Consider the following 25790-nt stretch of genomic DNA (forward strand, 5'->3'; position numbering starts at 1 on the left):
GAAGGGAGAGGGCTTCCTTGGAAGTGTCTGGGCTGTATACCTTGTATTCTTTGTCATCAAGAATAATAATACAGACTGCTTTTAGTGTTTATCTGTGTGTGTTGGTGTTTTCGGGTGTGAGTTCTGGATTTCTTGTTCCAATAAATCTATCAGTGTCTCATTTCTTGAATATTTTCCCTCACTACTGTCCTCACCTTACACTGTTTGTTGGCCCCACTTTCAAGTGCATTCACTCTGCCTTCCATGATTCTTCCTCTTCTTGATCTGGCAGGTCAGACTAAATTGTTAGGTTTCTAGATAGAGGAAACTAGGAAAATCACTGCAAACTCCTAAACTCACTGAATATACCTCGTATTATTGATTCTAGGCAACAAGTACCGCATGAATGCTTCCAAGGGACAATGCTCCCCTTCCCACAGGATGCCAATGATCCTGTCAACAATTCTCAAACATCAAAAATTATCCCCCTACATACAAAGACCCCACTTTATATAGAAAGTCTCACTCAACCTAACGACCCAACTAACAACTACTTTTTAATATGTTTCCTCCTAACATACACATTACATATCCTATCACTGTGTCTTTGTAGATATCACAATGTGCATTAATTGCTTCAACACGATTGGAAAGTCACTTTGTACTATTGCATACACTGAATAATACATGTGCCAAATAGTTGTTTGAAATTACTTGATTTTTCCAAGGAACTCATTCTTTATGTTTTCTTCTGCTTATAGAGGTTAGTAGGATACTAGGTGATACTTAAATGTTCAAGTGAAAATTCAACTATCAAAGTCAGGCACATGGCGATGTGCTTGTAACAGGAAAAAAGGGTCAAAATCTTTTTTTTTTTTTTCTACTTTTGGTAAGAATTTCAGAATCTTTTGGGGATAAAAATAACAAAAAAACATGAGTATGTTTGTTATGTACCAATCATGTTAATATTGAAGTTGATTACAGTGTAGTTTGACAATGGGTTAATGTTATTGTGTTTTTCTGATATGTGTAATGTAATCCCATTATCGGTTAACAAAAAAAATATTTCTTTGTTAACTTAACTTTCATTAAGTTTCTTTACCTGGACATTCGTTTCCCCTCTAATCACCGATCTATTTATAATTGTCTTCAGGAACTTTCAATGGAGGGGTTGGGATTAACTGCTGTCCCATCAGAAGTGTGGGAATCAGGGGAGGTCATAAAACTTGATCTTTCAAGAAACTCCATCCAGGAGTTGCCTGTTCAACTTTCTTCTTGTGTTTCACTCCAGGTTAAACCTTATCTTCTGGTTTTCAAAAGGATCATAATTTTTTCTACCATTTTCTTGTTTTTTTTTTTCATATTTTTCCACATACCATAAATTATTGTTTACGAATTTTTCTTTGCAATTATTCCACTTTTGGTCTTGCGCTGAAATTATACAACAACAAAAATGATCCTTAACATACTAAATTGGAAGGAAAATGTTTTTCACAGTTACCTTCATTTTCTTTGTATTTAGTTAAACATTTTTCATATGGTAAACCCTTTTCTTTCTGTTGAGTGATTATTTCATGAAGATTCAGTCTCAAAGCAATTTATGGATATGTTAATAATGATAATAGGTTTCCAGATTTAATGGTAATTTGTTGATTGATAGATGTTTGAGGGTTAGGAAGATTGCTTAGGTATTCTGATCATAAATGGACCTGCTACAGATTGAAAATAATGTATTAATTCATTTGTACATTGTACACTTTCCAGACATTGATTTTATCTAAGAATCAAATTATAGAGTGGCCAACTTCAGTTCTTAAATCACTTTCAAGCCTTTCATGTTTGAAGATGGACAACAATTCCCTTAGACAGGTAACAACTAATGATCCTGAGAGGTTCTCTCTGTTCTTTTTCTTATAAAATGAATGGTGGTATCAACATGTGTATAGACCGTTACTGGACACAATACTTTATGAATAGTTAATATGGTTTTTCAAATTGTAAAATCCATAGAAATAATGTTTTATCTCTCGTTGATGGTCATTGCTTTTCATACAATTTATAGAGTTATCTTAGAATAAAGAAAAGGTCAATGTATGGTTTAATTCCTCATAGTTATTATATAATTGACAGTTGAAGTGATATATTGCCAAAATAGTAGTTAGTATTTCTCAAAGTTTCACGTGATTAGATTTTTATAATAGGCATGTACTCTGCTGCATGTTATGAAATATTTGCATATATTAATTCCTCTACGTATCTGTCAGTTAGTGACAGAAACACTGTTGGTTGTGAAATTTCTATGTTTACATGCTTTCTTATCGCCATAAATATAAATCAGATGATGGTGTGACTGACCTTATGTCATTTCAACTATAGATACCTTCCGATGGCTTTGAAGTGGTGCCTAAGCTTCAGATCCTGGATCTAAGCGGTAATGCAGCTTCATTACTAGATGGACCTGCATTTTCTAGTTTGCCTTACCTGCAAGAGATTTACCTAAGGTTGGTTATGGCAAGTGTGAGCAGATAACTTCACACACATACACAGATTTAACTTTCATATTCCTTTATCTTCTTGGGAGCCTGGCTTAACTTTCACATCACAAAATTAACAGAAGAATGAAGCTCAGTGAAGTCCCATCAGATATAGTGGTGCTGCATCAGCTACGGATCCTAGACTTGAGTCAAAATTCCCTTCAATCAATTCCAGTGGTAACATTTTTTCTATGACTCGAAAACAGGGATTAAGCTTGTGTAGCTGCTTGCTTATTTATATCTCGTGAAAAGTTATGATAATATCCTTGAACTTGATATTGTTTAGATAATGACAATAGCTTAGGGACCAGCTGTTTGTATTTGTGCCTATTAAATTCAAATCTTATAGATAATGTACTCACAGTAACAAGTTCATAAAATTGAATTTTTTTCTACCATAGGCTTGTGATTGAAGAGAAATGTCACATTTTAATCTTTAGCTCCGTTAAATTCTTTAACATGCTTTCTTAAATTATTAGTGATCAGAAAGCTGAATTTCAAGTATAATTTGACCTCTCGAGCATGAGTCATGTAGATGGACGCACAAATGGAAACTTAGCTCCTAAAACTTGTCTTGTCCAGTATATTACGAACGATTTAACTAATTTTTTCTATTAAGTTTTTCCCTTTGCTTACTATGGACTTTTTTTTCCTTTGCTTACGTATGAACTTGTTTTCAGGGGTTAAAGAATCTCACTTCTCTCAAGGAGCTTGACCTATCTGATAACAACATCTCAGTTCTTCCACCTGAGCTGGTGAGAAATATATAAAGTCCCTCTCTCAAAAGGGGAGAGTGGTTGTTAATTTTGTTGACCTAACTGACAAAAGTTCCAACAGATACCTATAAGTAATTATTTAAGTAGAATCCAAACAATATAGCTTAATAAAAAAATAATTAACATAACAAAAATATGTACATAATTAGTTAAGAAAGAGGTTTAATATTAATAAGAAAAAGGTTAGAAAACAGAAATGATACTTGATAGTGGATTCTAATTTAAAATAAAGGGGTGGTTTCATTTCTTTACTGTGACTGTATTTCCTATTCAAATGTATTCCGAGAAATAGTGGGTGATATAATAAGTGTCACTGATGGGCATGTAACGAGGATCAAACAGGAAATTTGATTGAATTTATTTTGACTCCGTCTCCATGATGTCACTTTGACTCACTTTTATCATCTGTAATTTATTTGATTAGGGTTTGCTGGAACCAACCCTGCAGGCGTTGAGACTTGATGGAAATCCTCTTAGAAGGTAACCTCCCCTTGCCCCAACCTTTCGATGTGCTTTCTAAAAATGGAGAACTATTTTTTTGGCAGCAGTCTGGGTTTTGCAAATATAGTTATTGTTTGCCTCTGCTATATTTATGCTTCAGGTTTAACAATCTTTCACATGAGGAAAGATAAATTCTAAGGGTCAATGCCAAGAACTACATTTTAAAATTATTCCCCCATTCTTCTGCCTTTTTCATAATCAACATTGTGTTCTTGGTTGAATTGGATGGTGCTTCGACGCTTGTGTGACTCACCAATTTAACTATGTTTACTCGTGCTTAGTATTAGCGAAATTACATAATTATCCCCATGTAATTTAGCACTTTCACAACTTACCCTATAAATTGTCACTAAATCCTCATGAATTTTGATTGGAGTGAAAAATATTAAATTTTGTCAACTTCCCTTGATTTAACTAACTAGAGTTTTAGACATATAATAATTGAGCAATTGATAAACTGCAAAGGGTATAGTTTAATTACCCTTACTATTACGTACGGTTTTACTTAACCAACTGGACTGCAAAAGTAGAATTCTATGCAGCTTGAGTTCCTAACAAAGCAGAAATAAAAATATAGAGATCAGCTAGATCTCAATATATGGGAAAGCTGGGTGTCCAAAATGAACTGATAATTGATAACCATGATTGGTGAAAATTTTGATGTTTCTGCACTTGTTTCAGCATTCGAAGGACTGTCTTGTCTAAAGGAACTAAAGCTGTTCTGAACTATTTGAAGGACAAATTGCCAGAGTAGTTTTCTTTTCTTTCTTCCTCCTCTGAAAGTGTTATGTTTAATATAATATTTAAAGTGTTCAATTTTGTTCCTGGTGTCACTCTTTCCGACGTTGATACTGTAATTTATTTTCCTTATCCGTGTTAGTGTCTCATTTTGTTCAATTCTTGTCCGATGTTGTACATCTCTGCCTTTGTGTGTTATTTCATGTAACATATTCTTAATTTGAACGGTTAATATTACAAAGAAATTTGCGTGGCTTGATCTTTAATTTATTTTCTGATTTTAATTATATTTTGATCTTATTGAATGCTAGATCTAACATTTATTTAAGAAGATATCATCGGGAAATATTTTATTCTAAATATAAAAAATTAAATAAACAAATGTATGAAAAAATTGAGGATTAAATTAACATTGCAGATTTTTTAAGATCTCACAACTAATATTATCCGAAAAAATAAAAAAAATGAAAATAAGAAATTAAAAAGAATATGAATTATAATTGTAGTTTATTTTAATCATTTATATTTGATTTAGTGATAAAAAAGAATTGGATTAAAAAATTGAAAGAAAAATGACATTTGAATCAACAATTACATTTGGGAGCGTCTGAAGGTAAATATTATATAGGAAAGTTCAAGGAGTCAACAAAACGTTAGCTGCTATAACGTAAAATTTATGAACAAAAAAAACAAGTCAAATTTGTAATCTGGAGGGTATCTTTTGACATAAAAATAAACTAAAAATGAAAAAAAGAGACAGAGAGTACGTGTTATGAAATAATTCCAAAAATACTTTTTTATGAAAGAAATGAAGATTATGGAATGATTTTATATATATATATATATATATATATATATATATATATATATATATATATATATATATATATATATATATATATATATATAAACGATTAAAATTTAAGATAAAAGCAGCATACGTTCTAAATGAAAATTAAAAATTGCAAGAAGGATAAAAACAAAAAAAATAAAGAGATATGATCATCCGGTTAGACCTAGACACAAACCATCACACAATCACATTTCATTAGAACGTACAAATAAGTTATTATCATAATTAGACTCTTGGATAATCAAACTGATCAATCACCAATCAAGATAATTAATCTTGTTAATTAATTTAAAAGTAAAATGTGATTATTTACAATTGGGACATACCATTGCTAATAAAAAAATCCATTACAAAATCTATAAATATAGATTTGAAGTAAGCAGGCAGATGATCTGTGCTGACTGCACTATTAATATTTAAACTGTCAACATTGAGCTTATTTTGGTATCAGTGTCTTTCTAGATATTTCCTCCAAATGCTTAGACAAACGATTACGAGAGGACCCAGAGTTAAAGACAACTTTTGGACATTTAGATGACTTATTAAACGTTGGACCATTGACCTCAACCCTACACCTAGAAACATTTTGGTATCCATCGTGAGACCGAGTATTTAGCAACCAACAAATCCTATGGTGACTACAAAGAATATGACGAGCAACGTTGTGGCAGAGGAGTCAAAGAATCACCTAAGTTAGCTAGAGATGATAAGAAAAATGCAAAGGCAGATGGAAGAAGTGCAACAAAGATATGAAGAGGACCTGACGACCCTTAGGGACCAAAATGCAAGCATGCACCTAGAGCAAAGCGCTCGACAATTAGTGTCTCCCACATCGGCCCAACAACAACAATTACAACATCATCAACCTGCTCCAACCAGACATAGAGAAGACCCGTGCAGGATAATCCATGACGGTAGCACGAGAGCTAGCAAAGATAACCCATCCTAGCAAATGGTGAACATGATCAACCTACTACCTTTCACATCGACCATCATGGAGACTCCTATATAAGGTGACAACGGGTCGGGTCAGGCATGGATAATGCCTACCTATTACCTGACCCACATAAAAAAAACCATACTCGCTACCCATTGGATACCCATTTTCAACCCGCGAATTAAAAAAAAACATTTTGAGTTTTTAAACGAGATACAAATTAAAAAAAACAATTAATATTTAAAACATACATCTGAGTAGAAGTCAATCGATAAATAAAATTTAAAACAAATTCAAATTAATAGTATCAAAAATGTATATCCAAATACAAGTAATTTAAAGGCTGAATACCTATTTTGGTATCTATATTCGCTAGTTTTGTTTAAAGTGGTTCTCATTTTTTTGAGATGTTCAAAGTGGTCCCTTCTTCTATAAAAATTATTCAATTTGGTCTTTTTCACTGACGGTGGTTAAATAATTAATGAAGTAATGTCCATCTTAGCCAATATTGAATAAACTGTCAGTTTTTAAAATATGTGGTAAATAATTAGAGGTTAGAATTTCTATTAACTAATGTTAAATGTTAATTCCTAATTATTTCTAAATCTTAATTGGGTGTATTACAATTAAACCCTAATTAATTTTCTCCAAATGCCTGATTTCCTTTTCAAGAACGCTGATCATTTTTGTTTTCCCCACCTTTGAGTTCTTTCCCAGCACAGTCCAAACTAGCCAAAGTCCAAACTCGCCAAAGTCCAAACTAGCCAAATTCCAACGTCGCCGGAAGCCACCACGAGCCCCCATGGCCGCAACCAACCAGCATCTCCATAGCTCTGACTCTCACAACCATCACCACCAACCAACAAGAGTCCAGAAACGCGAAAAATAGAAACAGAAAAAATCAAATTAGAATCCTAACCCCCAAATCGTGAGCCGAGAACAGAAAAATCCCAAAATGCAAGATCATTAACACTAATTTGCAGAAAACAAACAAGAACCACTTCGCAAACGAAAAACCCCAAAGTTGCAAGACCAAAACGTAAGAAACAAAAACCCCAAGTTTTGCACCATTAACCTACAAAAAGAATCAGAAAACCCTTCTCCAAGTCGAAAGGGGAAGACGAAAACCTGAAAAATCCCCAAATCCATAGATTCTTCAACCCAAATTGAACCCTAATTATAGGCCCCTTCAAACCCAAATTGCAATTTAACAACAATTTAACTTATTTGCTACATCAGTTGCCCTTAACTTGCCACCTATATTTTGTTACCAATGAGGAGCATTAATAAATTTGAAGATAAACGATTTTGATGATGCTGCATGAAGATAGACTTGAAGAAGCTGGTATAAATGTTGTAAAAGCACTTTGTAGAATATAAATGTATTAGGAAAGTCTTTGAATATGTAAAAACTTAGAAAATCTCGTATTTTTAGTTAAGTTACGCATTTAATCGATTATAAGAAACTATAATCGATTATCATGAGCACTCTTGAGAAAGCATTTCACTCTGAAATAATCGATTATTCCTTTAAATAATCGATTATCAGCTGGTCCTGATGAGAACTGTCCAAGTCTCTGGAATAATCGATTGTTCCTCAGGATAATCGATTATAACGTTTTAAAAAACCCTGTAACGGACTTAAATAATCGATTATCACTAACAATAATCGATTATTAGTGGCAGTTGTAACCTGTCTTTTCAAACTCAGACCAGTTGCCTATATATAGGTGTTCCAAAACCCTTAGAGCGTTAACTCTGAGCTTTTTGAGAATACAATCTGTTTGAGGAAGTTCCAAAAGCTAGTTCAAGTGCTTTGCCTGGTCTTGTGAATAGGAGAAGCTCGCGCGTTGTGGGTCAAAGGTCGGAGCGGTTCTCTTCGAGTTGGTAAGGCCGTCATCTTCCGGTTCGTGTGTCGAAGGAAGATTTTATTTGCATTGTTCTAGTTTGTTGGTCAAAGGAAAGTGCAGATTCCTGCTTCCGGTTCGTTGGTCGAAGGAAGCTCCCTTATGGTTCGTTCGTCAAAGGAAGGTTTTATCTTTCTATTCTATTCACTCCATTGTAAATCTGTGAAACTAATTTTTAGTGAAAAATGTTAATCACTTTTTATAGTGATTAACAACTGGATGTAGATTCTTTTGAATCAAACTAGGATAAAAATTCTGTCTTGAATTTTTCTACTCCCTACACTCCTTACATTTTGCGCATATCAACTGTTCGATAAATTTTCTCTAAGAAAATTGATTTTCTAAAATGGACTATCTTAATACGAGTTTGACCGAAGACGCTTTCTGCTATCTTAATTTATTCCGTTGCACGACTCTATAATGGTACCGATTGTTCCAACATATCCAAAACTGACAGCTGATTCAATATTGGCTGAGATGGACATAACGTTGTTAGCGATTTAAACGCCGTTAACAAAAAGGACCAAATTGAACAACTTTTACAAAAGAATGACCACTTTGAACATCTAAAAAAAGTGAGAACAATTTTGAACAAAATTAACAAATATAGGGACCAAAATAGGTATTAATCCTAATTTAAAAAATAATTCTTCTAGAAATGATACTCTAAGATCTATATTTCCTCTACAATGTCTTCATTTTGACCACTTAATTCCTGAAACAAATAACAAACAAATATAGTCACCAATAAATGACATAGTGACACTATATTAATAAAGTTATATTAAAATATGAAAGACAAATCTACTAACTTTATCATTAATTATTTTCTCTACTATTGTATTAAGCTTCATGTTATCCATTTTCAATTTTGAAGAACATGAAAAAGGAAAATAAATTCATTTGTCATGACCAATCATTTGAATGAATATAAATGGCTTAATACCATTGTTGGTCCCTATTTTCGTCAACTTTGTTCGATGTGGGACTCATTTTTTTTGAATGTTCAATGTAATCCCTAATTTTGTAATTTATGTTCAATTTGGTTCTTTTTGCTCACGACGTTTAAATCGTTAACAAAAAAAATGTCCACAACACCAATCAGTGAATTACGTGGTAGTTATTGATTGACGTGGCTAGGATCAGAGTTGACTAAGGATGGTCGCGCCAATCAGGGCTTGACATGTGACAACCCCTTTCTTCACCCAAAAATTAGGGTTTCAGATTTGCATCTGCAGATTGGGGAAAAGATTGCTCCAGTACCGTCACGCGAGAATAAGGTTTATCCTTCACGACAATATTGGTGAACTTTGTGATAGTTGGTTTGCTTCTAGGTTTTTCTCCTACAGGTGAATGAAGAAGGCGCGGTGGAGAAGCTTGTGGAGATGCGTTGGTGCGACGATTGAAGATGATTGCGTGTTTCGGCTTTGCGTTTCTGCGATTTGGATTTTGCACGCGAGAGGTTGGTGATGATGTTGGTGGCTCTTCCCTGTTACGCCGCGAATCACGCTTTTGGTTTGCAGGAGATTTCTAATTCTCTGGGTTTTGATTTTTTGTGTTTTAGGTTGATGGTGGCTGGTGGAGAATGAAGAAGCTTCACGATGGAGGAACTCGCAATTCGGTTTTGTGATGCTTGTGGCAGAGCATTTGGAACATCGGCGAAGGCAGTGGAGGATGTTTTGGTGGTCGTGGTAGCGTAAGACTAGTGGTGGTCCGGTGAGTCCTTCGCATGATGACGACGACTAGGGTAAGGTGGTGGCTAGGGTTTCTATGTAGGGAAAATTAGGGTTTTTGGTGGTAGGAGATGATGACGTGTCAAGGATGATGTGTCCATGTAAGCCAATAACTGCCATGTAATTCACTAATTGGTGTTGTGGACATTTTACCGTTAGCAATTTAAACGTCGTCAGCAAAAAGGACCAAATTGAAAAAAAATTACGAAATTAGGAATTACATTGAAGATTCGAAAAAAATGAGTCTCACATCGAACAAAGTTGACAAAAATAGGGACTAACAATGATATTAAGCCAATATAAATATGTAATATAAAGTGTTCATTTAATTACCTTCTATGTTAGTCTATAGCCAATCTTGAACACACATCAATGCCTCTAAAGTGTCTGGGTGTAATCTACTGAATTGTGGAGTAAAAAATCGAACATCGGTTCTAAAAGAAGATTCAAAAGCAATTGTTGAGAGAGAAATGGCTAAAAAATCTCTTACAAACATTTGTAAGATTGGATATTTTAACCCATTAGCCTTCCACCAAACTAAAATGTCAAATTCTTCATCTAAATCAGGTAGTGTCAGTTTCTCCAAGTAAAAATCAAGTTCCAACTTATGACTGGATGGTTCACTTTTCTTTGTATTCTTTTCCATTTGCCAATCATGTGCACTAGGAAAAACCTTATATTGACTCTCTCGTTGTGATAAACGATCAAATACATCTTTGTTATGAATGACTACTTGAAGCATTAAAAATATAGAATTCCACCTAGTTCTACAATCAACAACTTATTTTCTTCTGAATGAAATATTGAATTGAGCACATGTCTCTATAAATTTTGCTTCTCTTTTTGGTGTAGTTGTCCAAACATTAACACTTTCTCTAACCTTTTTTGACATTAGCAATTATGGGCAAACCATCATTCACAATCAAATTCAATATATGTGCACAACATCACATGTGAAATAGTTGTCCACCTAAAATAAGACCTAGATGAAATCTTATCTAAAATACGATCAATCATAACATCATTTGTAGTGTAATTATCAACTGCTAAAGTGAAAAGTTTTCTATCTAGATTCCAATTCATTAAACATTCAACCAACAATTAAGTAAGAACTTGACTCGTATGAGTATAAACCTAAATCTGGAAATCAAATTTTATTAATTTAGTCAAGAACAAAGTTAATATAAAAATTTCAATTGAACTAGATTATAGTATTACTATCTCACAAGTCGACTTTGTAGCCTCTATAAATCATCAATAAAATGAACTGTTATAGTTATGTAGCCTCTATTTTGATTAGTAGCAGTATACATATTAGTTGTAATTACAACTCGACTTTGAATTCTTAACAACATTAATTTCAATTTGTCTTTTTTTCTGCATTGTAATCCTACATAATATCCTTTTTTTCAAGAAACCACCTTAAATAGAGGTTGTACAACAACAAAAAATATTTTAAAGTCTATGTGATCAACCATTGACATTGGATACTCATACAGAATTATCATCTTATGGAGTACATTTCTAGTTGTTTCTTGATTGAACACATAATTGCCAACAACTACGGTTTCACCACCTTCTTTATGAGTTTTTAAAAGTGATTGTTTGATGTCCCATGTTGTTCGAAGCCTGCAACTCTTGAAATGGTTTTTCAAATGTGTTGTCTCTTGCCTTGTGTCACCCAAAATTTTTTTGGAACAATAATTGCACATTGCTTTCCATTTTCCATCTACTTTTTGTCTCTTAAAATGATTCCAAACATCTGACAGTAATCTTCTTGAGTTAATAGTAGGAGTTGATGTAACACCCCATTTTAGGATATGATCAAGGTGTTGTAATAAAATTCGAAACATTTGAAAATTTACTAATGAGGGAAAATAATATTAGGAAAGCTTTATTAATTAAACATGCGAAATTAGAAAAGGAGAGACATAAATTGTTCACATATAATATCCAATTACATTGTTTTCAAAACTTATTAAATTAAAATACTTTAATGAAAAGCCAAGTCTTCTTTATCCTCTCATGTCTCTATATTGCATCAGGGACATCTGGAATGTCATATACTCCCATATAAACAAATAGTCATATGATCATCACATAAACACAAACAACACGAAACAAGGGTAAGCTACCATTTAAAAAATCATTAAAAAAAAAGTCAAATATATGACATTAGTTAACATGACATATCAAACCAAAGTACGAAATACCATCATCATCACCAATCTCATAGGACAATTGTCTATCTCTTGTACCCTACCACACACACTTCCTCCAAATAGGGTGGTTCAAGTTGTCCTGCCCTTGCAGCAAAAGGACATGTTTTTCTACTCTTAAAAGACTTACGAGTAAAAATGTCGATGCATCGCACGTCGAACACTATACTCAACAACAAGCCAGAGGATGAAACACTTGAACCCATTCTCTTCCCGCATCACATGATCGAAAACACCAACTCAGGATTTACTAGGTACAACGAGTAGACACGCACATCACACCAGCATTTACACTCATCAAATATAATAGCATGAAACCACACAACATAACATGCATCAATAGCCAACAAAAATTATCGAAACACTAACAAATAAACATAGCAAACAGCTCAGCCTGAAGTCGAACACTCAACAACCGCTGGAACACAGCTCTACACAATGCAACACAACTCGGTCAATAACCAAAGAGCTCGACCACTTCCTCAAACAGCTCGGGCAACATGTACCTTAGCTCAACCAACCCCACAAACCCCAGAACGACCTAAACCATGCTGAAAACGAAGTTCTAAACCTTCAAACCGAGGTCAAAATGTAAGAGCGGTCTAGCGGAATGGTTGACACGTTTGATACGCTGTTCTTGAAGCTATCAAATTAGTACTATTTTTCAAGGAAACTTCAGTATTGCCAAGTGAGTAGATAAGAAAGTAGATAAGGTTAAAGTAACCTTGAGTCGTCTCCCAACGAATACGAAATTGCTTTTCAATATTTGAATCTTATGAATGCTATGCAATGCTCAAGAATGAAAATAAGAAACTATGCTAATGGAATTAATGTTTGAAGAATGTTTGAAGAACAAAGAGGAAACTTAGAAACAATTATGATGAAATATGCTAATTCAACTGCTTTTCCAAGATAGATTCATCATTGGTTATCCACAGATAATTGTTCAATTGATTATTGTTCAAGTTTCAAATTAATTAAATCACATTCTTAATTAATTTGAGGGCAATCACTTGATAAATCAATACAAAACAAATGACCCTGCATGCACATCTATCTTGGTTTGTGATGTCATCATGAAGGGTCTTTCGAAGATAATAGTTGTTGGACTAATTCCTTCATCGTCCTTCATATTCAAGATATAGAAATCTACAGGAAAAATTAACTTGTCTACTCGGATAAGCACGTCCTCAAGAACGTCCACACTAGTAGTCTTAAGAGGTCCTAAAGATAGAGAAGTAAACACTAATAAAGGCATTACATTTATGGAAGCCCCTAAATCTAACATAGCATTGTCAAACTTTGAATTTCTAATAACACAAGGAACAAACATAACTGGATCCTTGCATTTCGCGATATTTCAATATGCTTCTTAATCAAGCTTGACACATTTCTTCCCAAATTCACGACCTCATTATCCCTAAAACGCCTTCTATCTGTGCAAAGTTCTTTTAAAAACTTGGCTTATTTAGGGATTTGTGTTGATTGATACCGGTTGGAAATACCGTTATCTATGATGTAATTTGATACTAAATGCACCCTTTTCTACTTAGAAACTTGCTTGGAATCATGTTTTTCTATTAATTTGTGTGAATAAGAGAGTTGAGGTTGAATTTGATGAATTTATGACTAAATTCCCTTTGTTTTGGCAGGAAATGAGATAATATGGAAAGCAGAGATGAAGTTTCAAGGAGATGGAGCTTAGAAAGGCCTGGAAAAGCACTAGAAGGGAGGAATGCTCGAAGCTTGGGCGCCCTTTTTGGAGGCTTAAGCGCAGAAGAGTGTCGCTCACCGCTTGGGCACCCCTTTTGGCGCTTGAGCATCAGAAGCACAAAGCTTGGGTGCCCTTTTTGAGGCTTAACCGTCAAGAACCACCGCTTACCTCCCGGGTGCCCTAAGTGGGGCGCTTGAGCGCCAGAGGCTTGGGTCGTACTTCGTTTCTATTATGTTTTCGCTCTATTTAAAGGACCCAAACGTCCTATGTTTTGTATCTTTGGCAGAGGGAGCACAACAACACACTCTTTCAGTATCTGGAGGTGGATTTGGATACGGGAGCTTCCATCTTCTACTTTAGGGTTTTTCTATCTCATTCTTCTCCATTATTCATCTAGTTTCACCATGTCTATGGTGAACTAAACTCTATTTGTTGTTGGGGGATGATGTAACCTTGTGAACTCTCATGTATTTGAATTGATTCTTAATAATATATCCTTTTTCATTAATTGTTAGAGTAATTCATTTGTTACAACGCTTGCTTTGTTTAACTTAATCAATAGCATGCTTTATGAATTGCATGAGTATTGGGAGGTTCCTTACAATTCAGGTTCTTGTTGAATTACTCCCAAGAGTAATATTTCTCAAGGATGAGGGTATGAGTCTTGGTCGTCTTAAAGCTCTTGATCTTCACATTTAATTACTAGGAATGTTAGGAGTTACATGAACTAGTGATTAAGGACAACCTTATTTCGCCGAGGGATCGGGTTTAAGTGATTTAGTGAGTGACATTAACATTAATGCATAAAGAAGAATTATTACATACATGAGAGGGAACTTGGCGAAATCTAACCCCAACAACATACTCATCTCATATTAAACAACATCCATTCATCATTGTGCTACTCTGCTATCGATCAACTTGCATTCATATTTAATTTTCTGTTTTTGCATTTGAAACCAATGATCTCGTTTTGTTTAACTCTTAATTAATCAAGTTATCACATGACTGTCTAGTGCCGAGAGTCTCTTGGGACACGATACTTGGTCTTACCATTTTATATTACTTGTTCGATTCGGTACACTTGCCAAACCATCAACAAGTTTTTGGCGCCGTTGCCGGGAACTGACGGTTTAAACTATTCTATTTGTGTGATTCTTGATTAACTTTGACTTTGTTTTTATTTTTATTTTTATTTTTATCTTATTTTTAATTTGTGTTTTGTGTCGTTTGTTTTTGTTTTTGTGCTAACATTTTTTCTAGGGTTTTGTGTCTAGTTTATGTAGGATATAGTCAGGATTAGGAGCAACAAAAGTTCTGAACCTCTTCTTGAAAGACTTGAGACTAGTAGAAGGCTAATAAGAAATAGATTATCTATGGAACCTTCTAGAGAAAATTTCACAAGCCTCCCAATCTGATTAGGAAAGCATGGACAACAATGGTGGTAAGCGTACTTTTGCAGATTATGCAATAGTTGTTGGCCCTCACATTTTAAGAACATTGCAAAGCCGAGGGTCAATGCCACAAGTATGGAGATGAAGCGTGCGTTGATCCATCTAGTGAAGAGCAGCCAATTTAATGGACTGTTACATGAAAGTCCATTTGAGCATCTGACCACTATGAGATCTGCAATACTGTAAAGCTGAATGGAGTGCCAGATGATGCTATTAGACTGAGCTTGTTTCCATTCTCACTGGGAGGCAATGCTAAACTGTAGTTGAACTCTTTTCCTAAAAATAGCTTGATTGAGTGGGAAGATGTGGTTGCAAAATTCTTGAACAAATACTTCCCATAGTCAAAGATCAACAAAGGGAAGCAGGAAATCTCTTCTTTCAGGCAAGGCATGGAGGAGACATTAGGGCAAGCATGGGATGGATACAAGAGCTTGCTGAGAAAGACACCTACTCATTGTTTTGATGAAGCAACAATTGTCATTCTTTTCCTTGGAGGTGTTGGCTAACAAACTAAATTGATGTTGGATGCCTCAGCTGTAGGCAATATCAAGTGCAAGATTCCAGAGGAAGCCTATGAATTAATTGACAACATCACTACTAATGATAATGAGATGCACAATGAAAGAGGAGCTCCATCACAACCTAAGGCAGTTCTAAAGTTACAATCTTATGATACCCTGCTTGCTCAAAACAAGATTATTACTCAACAATTGGAGGTCTTGACAAAGAAGCTTTCTCAGCCACCAAAGGAGTGCCAGAATGTCTTACAGGTTCAACAACAACTTTGTGAACTATGTGGTGATGATCATATTAATGGTCAATGTGTAGTGCTCGTGAATCTCAATGAAGACGTTAACTACATGGGCAAGCAGTTTCATCCCAACAATTACAATCAAGGGTAGAAATCTCATTCAAGCATGGGACAAGGTCAATTTGGGCAAGCTGGTGGACAATTCAATAGACCACCACCACAACAACAACAACAACAACCCTCCCTCTCTATTTGACAGAACTACAAAGCTTGAGGAGATTCTCCAATAGTTCATGCACGCAACTCTCTCCAATCAAAAAAGCACTGAAGCTGTTGTAAGGAATCTGGAGATGTAGGTTGGTCAAATGGCTAAGAAGTTGGAAGAGATACCTATTAAAAGTTTCAAGGCTAATATTGAAGTTAACTCCAAGGAAGAATGTAAGGCTATTGTGAGCGTGAAAGATGAGAGGGAAAAGGAGAAAGAAGTAGAGAGAAAAGAAAAAGTTGAGTTAAAAGAGAGAGAAGAAAAAGAAGAAAGAAAAATTGAAGTTGAGAGAAAAGAAAAAGAAAAGATTATGAAATAAGAGAGAAAAGAAAAAGAAGAGGTTGAGAGAAAAAAGGAAAAAATTGAGAAAATTCTTCATAACCCTAAGGAGTGTTCCAGAAAAGAAAAAGAGATGCAATTAGGGTGCTTTGAAGAAATCTTCAGAAAATTGGGGATTAGAATTCTTGTGACTGAAGCATTGCAACAGATTCCTGAATATGCTAAGGTTTTGAAGAAGCTCCTCAAAAGAAAGAAATATTTAGAGAAGGAAACAATTGAGGTACAGGGATAGTGCAATGTGATCTTGTAGAAGGCACTCCTCCTAAGGTTAAAGATCAAGGAAGTTTCACCATTCCTTACACTGTCAGGAGCCATAAAATAGGGAAAGCCCTAATTGATTTAGGGTCTAGTATCAATTTGATGCCCTTACCTGTTCTCGAAAAAATTGGTGGTCTTGAAGTCAAGCCTGCAAGGATGACTCTATTTATGGCGGATGGATCCACCAAAAAGCCCTATGGTGTGGTGGAAGATGTGATGGTTCAAACTGACAACCTTAGATTCCTGGTAGACTTTGTAGTAATGGCAATGGAGGAAGATTTGAAGATCCCTATTAGTCTTGGAAGGCCATTCATGAAAACAGCCAAGGTGATCATCAAGGTTGATGATGGAACTATAACACTTAAAGACTAAGAAGAGGAGGTGATTTTCAATGTCTTCAATGCTGAGCAGCAAATCCAGGTGAAGAAGACTAGTCTCAAAGCTGTATGTGGAGATGTACCAGAGCCTAGTTCTAAAGCTGCCAAGCCAGTCAAGAAAGGTAAAAAGTTTTTTCTGTCACATGTAAAGGAAGAAGAAAAAGACAACAAAGGAAAAAGTGTTCATCAAGACTCCTTGGATATCAGAGTGAAAAAGACACCAACATCTCACTATACACCTTTGAGTTGAGTGATACACTTTTGAGTGCTTGAGTGATACCCTTTTGAGTGCTTGAGTGAAACACTTTCCTTGGTGAGGAGTAGTTCTTTGAATTTCTGATTACATCTTTGCTTAGTTGATTAATCATTCTTAAGGATAACATCTGTTGAATTATATGAGCATCACATTGATTTTGATTGGATTAAGGCATCTGCACAACTTGACTGACATCCTTATGCTAAGTTGATAAAAATGATTTCTTGTCCTAGAAGAAAAAGGTTTTGAAAAATGTTGAATCATTGTAGTAATTATTCTGAAAAGCTGAGTTACAATCTATTTTGCTTGAGAATTAGCAAAGTTCTAAGTTTGGAGTTGTGATAACGGTTGAAAATACCGTTATCTGTGATGTAATTTTGATACTAAATGCACCAATTTCTGCTTATAAACTTGCTTCGAATCATGTTTTTCTGTTAAGTTGTGTGAATAAGAGAGTTGAGGTTGAATTTGATGAATTTTTATGACCAAATTCCCTTGTTTTGGCAGGAAATGAGATAATACGGAAAATAGAGATGAAGTGCCAAGGAGATGGAGCTTAGAAAGGCCTGGAAAAGCACCAGAAGGGAGGAATGTCGCTTAAGCGCAGAAGAGTAATTCCCTTGTTTTGGGCGCCCTTTTTGGAGGCTTAAGCGCAGAAGAGTGTCGCTCATCGCCTGGGCGCCCCTTTTGGGCGCTTGAGCGTCAGAAGAACGAAGCTTGGGTGCCCTTTTTGAGGCTTAAGCGCCAGGAACCACCGCTCACCGCCCGGGCGCCCTAAGTGGGGCGCTTAAGCGCCAGAGACATGGGCCGAACTTCGTTTCTGTTATGTTTTTGGTCTATTTAAAGGACCTAGACGTCTTAGGTTTTGTATCTTTGGCAGAGGAAGCGCAACAACATCCTCTTTCAGTCTCTCGAGGCAGATTTGGATGTAGGAGCTTCCATCGTCTACTTTTAGGGTTTTTCTATCTCATTCTTCTCCATTATTCATCTAGTTTCACCATGTCTATGGTGAACTAAACTCTATTTGTTCTTGAGGCATGATGTAACCTTGTGAACTCTCATGTATTTGAATTGATTCTTAATAATATATGCTTTTTCATTAATTGTTAGAGTAATTCATCTGTTACAACGCTGGCTTTGTTTAACTCAATCAATAGCAGGATTTATGAATTGCATGAGTGCTAGGAGGTTCCTTACAATTCAGGTTCTTGTTGAATTACTCCCAAGAGTAATATTTCTCAGGAATGAGGGTATGAGTCTTGGTCGTCTTAAAGCTCTTGATCTTCACATTTAGTTACTAGGAATGCTAGGAATTGCATGAACTAGTGATTAAGGACAAACTTATTTCGTCGAGGGATCGGATTTAAGTGATTTAGTGAGTGACGTTAACATTAATGCATAAAGAAGAATTCTTACATACATGAGAGGGAACTTGGCGAAATCTAACCCCAACAACATACTCATCTCATATTAAACAACATTCGTTCATCATTGTGCTACTCTACTATCGATCAACTTGCATTCATTTTTCATTTGAAACCAATGATCTCATTTTCTTTGAGTCTTAATTAATCAAGTTATCACACGACTGTCTAGTGCCGAGAGTCTCTTGGGACACGATACTTGGTCTTACCATTTTATATTATTTGTGCGATTCGGTGCACTTGCCGATCCATCAACATTGATCTCCACCTTTTTGAAAGTATTTAAGATCTCTTGGTCTAATTCCTCCATTTTTTTGTTTCTCGGCTTCAATCGATTTGGATATGGTGGAGGTGAAGAATAAGATGAAGAAGAATTTTTAGAAGAGTTAGAGGATACTAACCTGGATTTATCAGGTGAAGGTTCACTATGTCCTCCATTGTCGTCAATTTGGGTGTCGTTTTTCTCCTTATCTTCATCCTCTTGGGTCCCTTAGAGCCTTGTACTTGCTTCCCCGTTCTTATAGTAATAGCACTTACATTTGCAGGTTGATCACTATTTGTGCAGACAGTTTAGTTGACTCCTTAGCCTATAACTTTTTCACCCTCTGAGTCAACTCTACAATTGATTTCTTGATTTCTAAATTTTGCTCAAATATTGTCTTCATGAAATCTTGTAGTGACATTTCAGGTTGAGATTGCTGCCTTTGTTGAGGTGGAACATAAGGTTGCATGTTCTGCTGATACCTATTGGAGGATGAATCATGATAATTCTGGTATGGTTTATTTCCTCCAAACATGTTTGCAGCAAAAGCTTGAGATGAGTTTTCCACAGTAGTTTCTATTAAGCTAGGACACTCATCAGTATAATGTTATTCTGAAATGCAAATTCCACATTTCCTAGCAACTTGTGAAGTTGAAGTTTTAATCAAGCTCACAATTTCATCGAGCTTCTTTTTTAGCCCATCTATTCTTTCATTTAGCACTTTTACTAGACTAGTTTCCATCTCATGTACTCCCTTCAACAAGGTCACTGAATTTTCTCTTATTCCATACTGTGGATTGTCTACTTCCTTTCGTTCTATTAGATCTATACCATCTTCTGGTGACCTATCAGTTAGACTTAAGCCCTACTTCGTGCATCAGCCCAAAACACATTCAATATGCGGTTGTCGTCATCAACATCAATGTCGAAAAAGAAATTCTTATTTAATTCTCTCATGGAAGAGAAATTGTTTAAGAGTGCCTTAGCATCACCAACTTTTGATAATGCTCTTCTTTGTTTGGCCACATAATTTCTAACATCATGTTCGACAAACTCCATGTTCCCGTAACCTCCTGTAACACAAACCCTAACTCCTGCTTCGACATTCAAGTCTAGTGTTCTTTTGACGTTGAGATTCATCCTTTTATTGCCTCAGAACAATCTTGACTTTGTTGGACTAAGATCATGAGTATGTACATCATCAAATGCTGAAATGCACCACTTCTCATCTCTTTTTGACACAATCATTCGAGCTGCACAATTATTAGCCTGTGTTGGACGTGCAATCATTTGATTCTGAATGGGGGACACATATTTCCAGCCCTAGAACACACCAACATGAAGTAACATAATTTGTTCTTATTGTTCTTCCTTGAACTCCTTGTTCGAATTCCAAAACCCTTTGATATTGTATATTGTTTATAAAATGACTTGACTTCATTAGCAGTTTCAAAAACCATTCCAAATGTTGGAGGGATTGAGTTAGGTTGGACATTGTTTTCATTTATGATGATTGATGCATGGTGGTTGATCTACTGATCCGAGAGATCTGGTCCAAGAAACTGTACTGGACTTCGAGAAATGCACTTCAAGATTCAACGCAGAGTGATTCTCGGTAACTCCAGCAGAGACATGGAAGATATGGTAATGGCAGGGGAAGAAGTATACTGTGAGATTAATGGAGATGGATGCTATGCTCAGTGAGTGACTACAACTCAAGCAGCCGTCCATACAAGGAAGGAAGTTGCAGGGAAGATTTAAGCAGGTAAGGACTTTCGGAGGGAGAGTTGGCAAAAGCAAATCTCAGCAGAATTTCATTCATCCAAAAGTGTCTTTACAAGGGTAGCTACCATGAATTTATATGTGATCCATGGAGCTTGCAACGAGGCAATGACCCATGTGTAAAATGTGAAAGACTTATGAAAAATGTGCTAAAAACTAAAGCAGCACGTGAGCTGGTGGTGTTGAGGGACGGAGGTGCTGCTGTGGTGTGCTTAGCAAAGAGTGGTGGTGCAGCTAGCAACTTTGACCATCAACTGGACAGTTTTACCCCTTCTCTTGTTGTCTTCAAATTCCACTTAAATTGAAGGAAAAGAACGTGCCCTGTTGTGTCCATATCTTCAAGCTCTTCTTGAATTCTTCTAGCCATACTTCTAGTAATGGGTCCATGCCCTAAGTCATCATCTCCTTCCCCTTGAAGAGGATTTGTCCTCAAATCTAAATCATCATCTGTATCAACTCCTGCAAAAGGACGAAGATCAGTAACATTAAAAGTAGAATGGACACCATATTCTGATGGAAGATCTAATTGATAAGCATTATTGTTGACCTTCTTAAGGACTTTAAAAGGACCATCTCCTCGAGGACTTAATTTGGACTTCCTTTGAATAGGAAATCTTTCCTTTCGAAGGTGAAGCCAAACCAAGTCACCTTCATTGAAAATGACTTCCTTTTTACCCTTATTATGATACTTAGCATATCTCTCACTTTGTAATTGTATTTGATTACTAATCCTCTCATGAAAAGTTTTAATGAATTTGGATTTAGATATTCCCTCTTGATGAACAAACTCATGTGAAGAAGGTAAGGGAATCAAATCCATAGGTGTGAGAAGATTAAAACCGTATACAACTTCAAAAGGAGATATTTTAGTAGTTCGATGAACTACCCTATTATAAGCAAACTCCACATGTGGAAGATACTCATCCCAAGATTTGTGGTGACCCTTGAGGACTACTCTTAATAGAGTGGATAGAGATCTATTTACTACTTCAGTTTGACCATCTGTTTGAGGATGGCAAGTAGTAGAGAAAGAAAGCTTAGTCCCTAATCGAGACCATAAGGTTCTCCAAAAGTGACTAAGAAATTTTGAGTCTCTATCGGAAATGATGACCCTAGGTAGTCCATGAAGTCTAACCACATCTCGAAAGAATAACCTAGCCACATTACTTGCATCATCTATTTTGTGGCATGGTATAAAATGGGCCATTTTGCTAAAACGATCCACAACCACAAAAATAGAATCAAAACCCCTTGATGTTTTAGGTAGTCCTAAGACAAAATCCATGCTAATATCTTCCCAAGGAGTTGAAGCAAAGGGTAAGGGAGTGTAAAGACCATGAGGCATTGCTCTAGATTTGGATGCTAAACAAGTAATGCACTTGAAACAATGCCTTTGGACTTCTCTCCTCATGTGGGGCCAAAAGAATTTCTCTTTTAGCATGCTTAAGGTTTTATCAACCCCAAAATGCCCCATCAACCCTCCCTCATGCATTTCTTTGACAAGGAGTTTTCTTTGTGAGCCTTGGGGTATACAAATTTTGCCCTCTTTGAAAAGATACTCATCTCTCACATAGAATCCTCCTTGTGGTTTTTGCAAACATTCCTCATATAGGGTGGCAAAGTCACTATCTTGAGTATACAATTCTTTTATGTTATCAAACCCAAGAATTTGAGCTCCTAAAGTGGCTAGTAAGATATTTCTTCTTGACAAAGCATCTGCCACTATATTAGCCTTTCCTTTCTTGTATTTAATAACATAAGTGAATTGTTCAATGAATTCCAACCACTTAGCATGTCTCTTTTGCAACTTGTGTTGGCTCTTCAGATATTTTAGTGATTCATGATCACTATGAATAATAAACTCCTTGGAAATAAGATAATGTTCCCAAGTTTGAAGAGCCCTCACAAGAGCATAAAGTTCTTTGTCATAGGTGGGGTAATTGCAAGAAGCACCATGAAGTTTTTCACTAAAATAGGCAATTGGATGTCCTTCTTGTAATAACACAACACCTATTCCATGTCGAGAAGCATCACATTCTAGCTCAAAAGTTTTGGCAAAATTTGGAAGAGCTAGAATAGGAGCTTGAGTGAGCTTCTCTTTAAGTAGCTCAAAAGCCTTTTGTTGTTTGTCTCCCCAAATGAAAGTAACATCCTTTTTCACCAACTCATTGAGAGGTGAAGCTAGACTAGAGAAGTTAGGCACAAATCGTCTATAGAAGCTTGCCAATCCATGGAAACTCCTAACTTCTCCTACATTCTTTGGAATGGGCCATTCTTGGATGGCCTTTACTTTCTCAGGGTCAACATGGACCCCACTTTTATTGACTACAAAACCAAGAAAGATGACACTATCAACACAAAAGATGCATTTGTCAAGATTTGCAAACAATTTATTGGTTCTAAGAATTATTAGAACAACTTTCAAATGTTTTTCATGATTTTGCAAATCTTGACTATATACCAATATGTCATCAAAGTACACAACTACAAACTTCCCAATGCAATCCCTTAAAACATGATTCATAAGTCTCATGAATGTACTTGGGGCATTTGTAAGACCAAAAGGCATTACCAGCCACTCATATAAGCCAAACTTAGTCTTAAAAGCAGTTTTCCACTCATCACCTTCTTTGATTCTAATTTTGAGAAAATTTGAGCCCCATGTAATTCATCCAACATATCATCAAGTCTAGGGATGGGATGTCTATACTTTATGGTGATGTTGTTGATAGCCCTACAATCACAACACATGCGCCACTTCCCATCCTTTTTGGGCACCAACAACACAGGTACAACACAGGGGCTTAAGCTCTTTTGAACCAAACCCTTATCTAGTAATTCTTGGACTTGTTACTCAATCTCTTTGGTTTCTTGGGGATTAGTCCTATAGGCAGGCCTATTAGGAAGAGTTGCCCCTGGAATGAAGTCAATTTGATGTTCTATTCCTCTTAATGGTGGAAGCCCATTTGGAATTTCTTTGGGAAATAGATCATCAAATTCCTTCAAAAGTTTTTGTATTGAAAGAGAAAGAGTAGTAGTCTGAGACTCACTAGATGTGCAGGTGAGTGTTCCTTGGCAAAGAAGAAGGTATGAAGGTTGCTCAACTTGAAGTGTATTGTTTAAACTCTTTTTATTTAAAAGAACTTCAGGTTGAGTGACCTTGTGGGAAGGAACACTAGACTCCATCATCTCTCTTTCTTCCCTAATGACTACTCCGCTCTTTTGTTTTGGAATTTTTTTCTTTTTCTGTTTCTTTTCCTGATCCCTAGCGGACTTCATTTGTGCTTGATCTTGTGCCACTTGAGTAGGTGTCAAAGGTTGAAGCACAAATTTCTTGTCTTGTTTGTGCACAGTTATGGTATTGGTAAGACCATGGTGTATAGTGTTATGATCAAATTGCCATGGTCTTCCCAGTAGCACATGGCAAGCTTCCATGGGAACTACATCACAAACAACTTCATCTTTGAAGTTCCCTATGGATAGAGCCACTTTAACTTGATTTTTGACTGTAATGTCCCCATCTTCATTTAGCCAATGAAGTCTATAAGGTTTGGGATGGGGTATTACAGCAAGATTCAGCTTTTCAACTAGTTTGGTACTACAACAATTGCAGCAAGAACCACTATCAATAATGAGAGAACAATAGTTTTCTTGAATTTTACACCTTGTATGAAAGATGTTCTCTCTTTGTGATAGTTGTTCCAGACTTGATTGACTGCTAAGCACCCTTCTCACCATGAGAAGTTGACAATCATCCGCAAACACTTCCTCTTCTTTTTCCGTTTCACTCTCACTATCACTGGTGGGGGATTCACTTTCACTGCTATAGATGTCCTTTCCCTTTAAAAGAATGGTTCTTTTAGTAGGACATTGAGCAGCTATATGACCCCTACCTAAACACTTGAAACACTTTATATCACTTGTGCGAGTGTGTGAAGAGGACTCTTTTTTGGTTTTTCAACTATTTTGGCTAGAGGTTTGAGGGGTTCTTTTGCTTTAGTAGATTTCTGCTCAAAGGGAGACTGAAATCTTTTGGCAGAAATTTTCCGCTGATTTTGTTGTTCTACCTTTATACACATTTGAACAAGTTCATTCAAATCTCTATAAGGTAGAAGTTCAACTTTATCCCTTATGTCCAAATTTAACCCACTCAAAAATCTAGCTAAAGTAGTTTCCTCTGCCTCTGTGATCCCTGCTCTCATTATGTATAGTGATAACAGTTGAAAAACTGTTATTTTCATGCTTAAAATTGACACAAAAAACAACCTTTACACTTAGAAACTAGCCTGAAATCATGCTTTTATCCATATTTTCAGAAATAAGAGAGCTGGACAAGTTTATGCTTGATTTCAGTGTTTTTGTGCAGGTTTTAAGGTGAATTTAGTGAAAGAAGTGAAGAAGGAGAGAGATGGAATCAGAAAAGTCAACCAGAAACCAGAAAAGTCAACCAGTCAACCAGAAAAGTCAACCAGTCAACCAAAAAGTCAACCAGTCAACCAGAATACGAAAAAAGTCAACCAGACGAGTTTTGGGCCAGTTTTATGCGATTTTATGATCTGTTTGGGCCTGGACCCGTTTTCTATTATTTTTATGTCCTATTTAAAGACCTAGATGTCTTAGGGTTGGTATCTTTGGCAGAAACGAAGCAAACACTCTCTCTTCCACCCCTTTGAAGGATGATCTTGGATGCTCAGGCTACCTCTTCACCTTTCTAGGGTTTTATCTTTCATT

At 35.8% G+C, this 25790-nt stretch overlaps 1 protein-coding gene and 1 pseudogene across 2 annotated transcripts in view; one reads left to right on the forward strand and one right to left on the reverse strand.

Moving 5' to 3' along the window:
- The window catches only part of LOC124843372 (Leucine-rich repeat (LRR) family protein), a 12336-nt gene extending 7542 nt beyond the window's left edge, over positions 1-4794 (forward strand). Inside the window, exons 15-21 of one of the 2 annotated variants that reach the window (XM_047320105.2) lie at positions 1133-1270; positions 1744-1848; positions 2356-2480; positions 2594-2690; positions 3194-3268; positions 3714-3769; positions 4472-4794. In XM_047320105.2, the coding sequence (XP_047176061.2) occupies positions 1133-1270; positions 1744-1848; positions 2356-2480; positions 2594-2690; positions 3194-3268; positions 3714-3769; positions 4472-4544 (669 nt within the window). In that variant the 3' untranslated portion in view covers positions 4545-4794. The remainder of the gene's footprint in view (positions 1-1132; positions 1271-1743; positions 1849-2355; positions 2481-2593; positions 2691-3193; positions 3269-3713; positions 3770-4471) is intronic. The other variant, XM_088092927.1, reaches the window with a different exon arrangement.
- Positions 4795-20429: 15635 nt separating this feature from the next.
- LOC148196622 (uncharacterized) overlaps positions 20430-25790 on the reverse strand; it is a 29706-nt pseudogene continuing 24345 nt past the window's right edge.

Source organism: Vigna umbellata, chromosome 6 (genome assembly GCF_029865625.1).
Source record: "Vigna umbellata cultivar VRB3 chromosome 6, Vumbellata_1.0, whole genome shotgun sequence".
NCBI lineage: Eukaryota > Viridiplantae > Streptophyta > Magnoliopsida > Fabales > Fabaceae > Vigna > Vigna umbellata.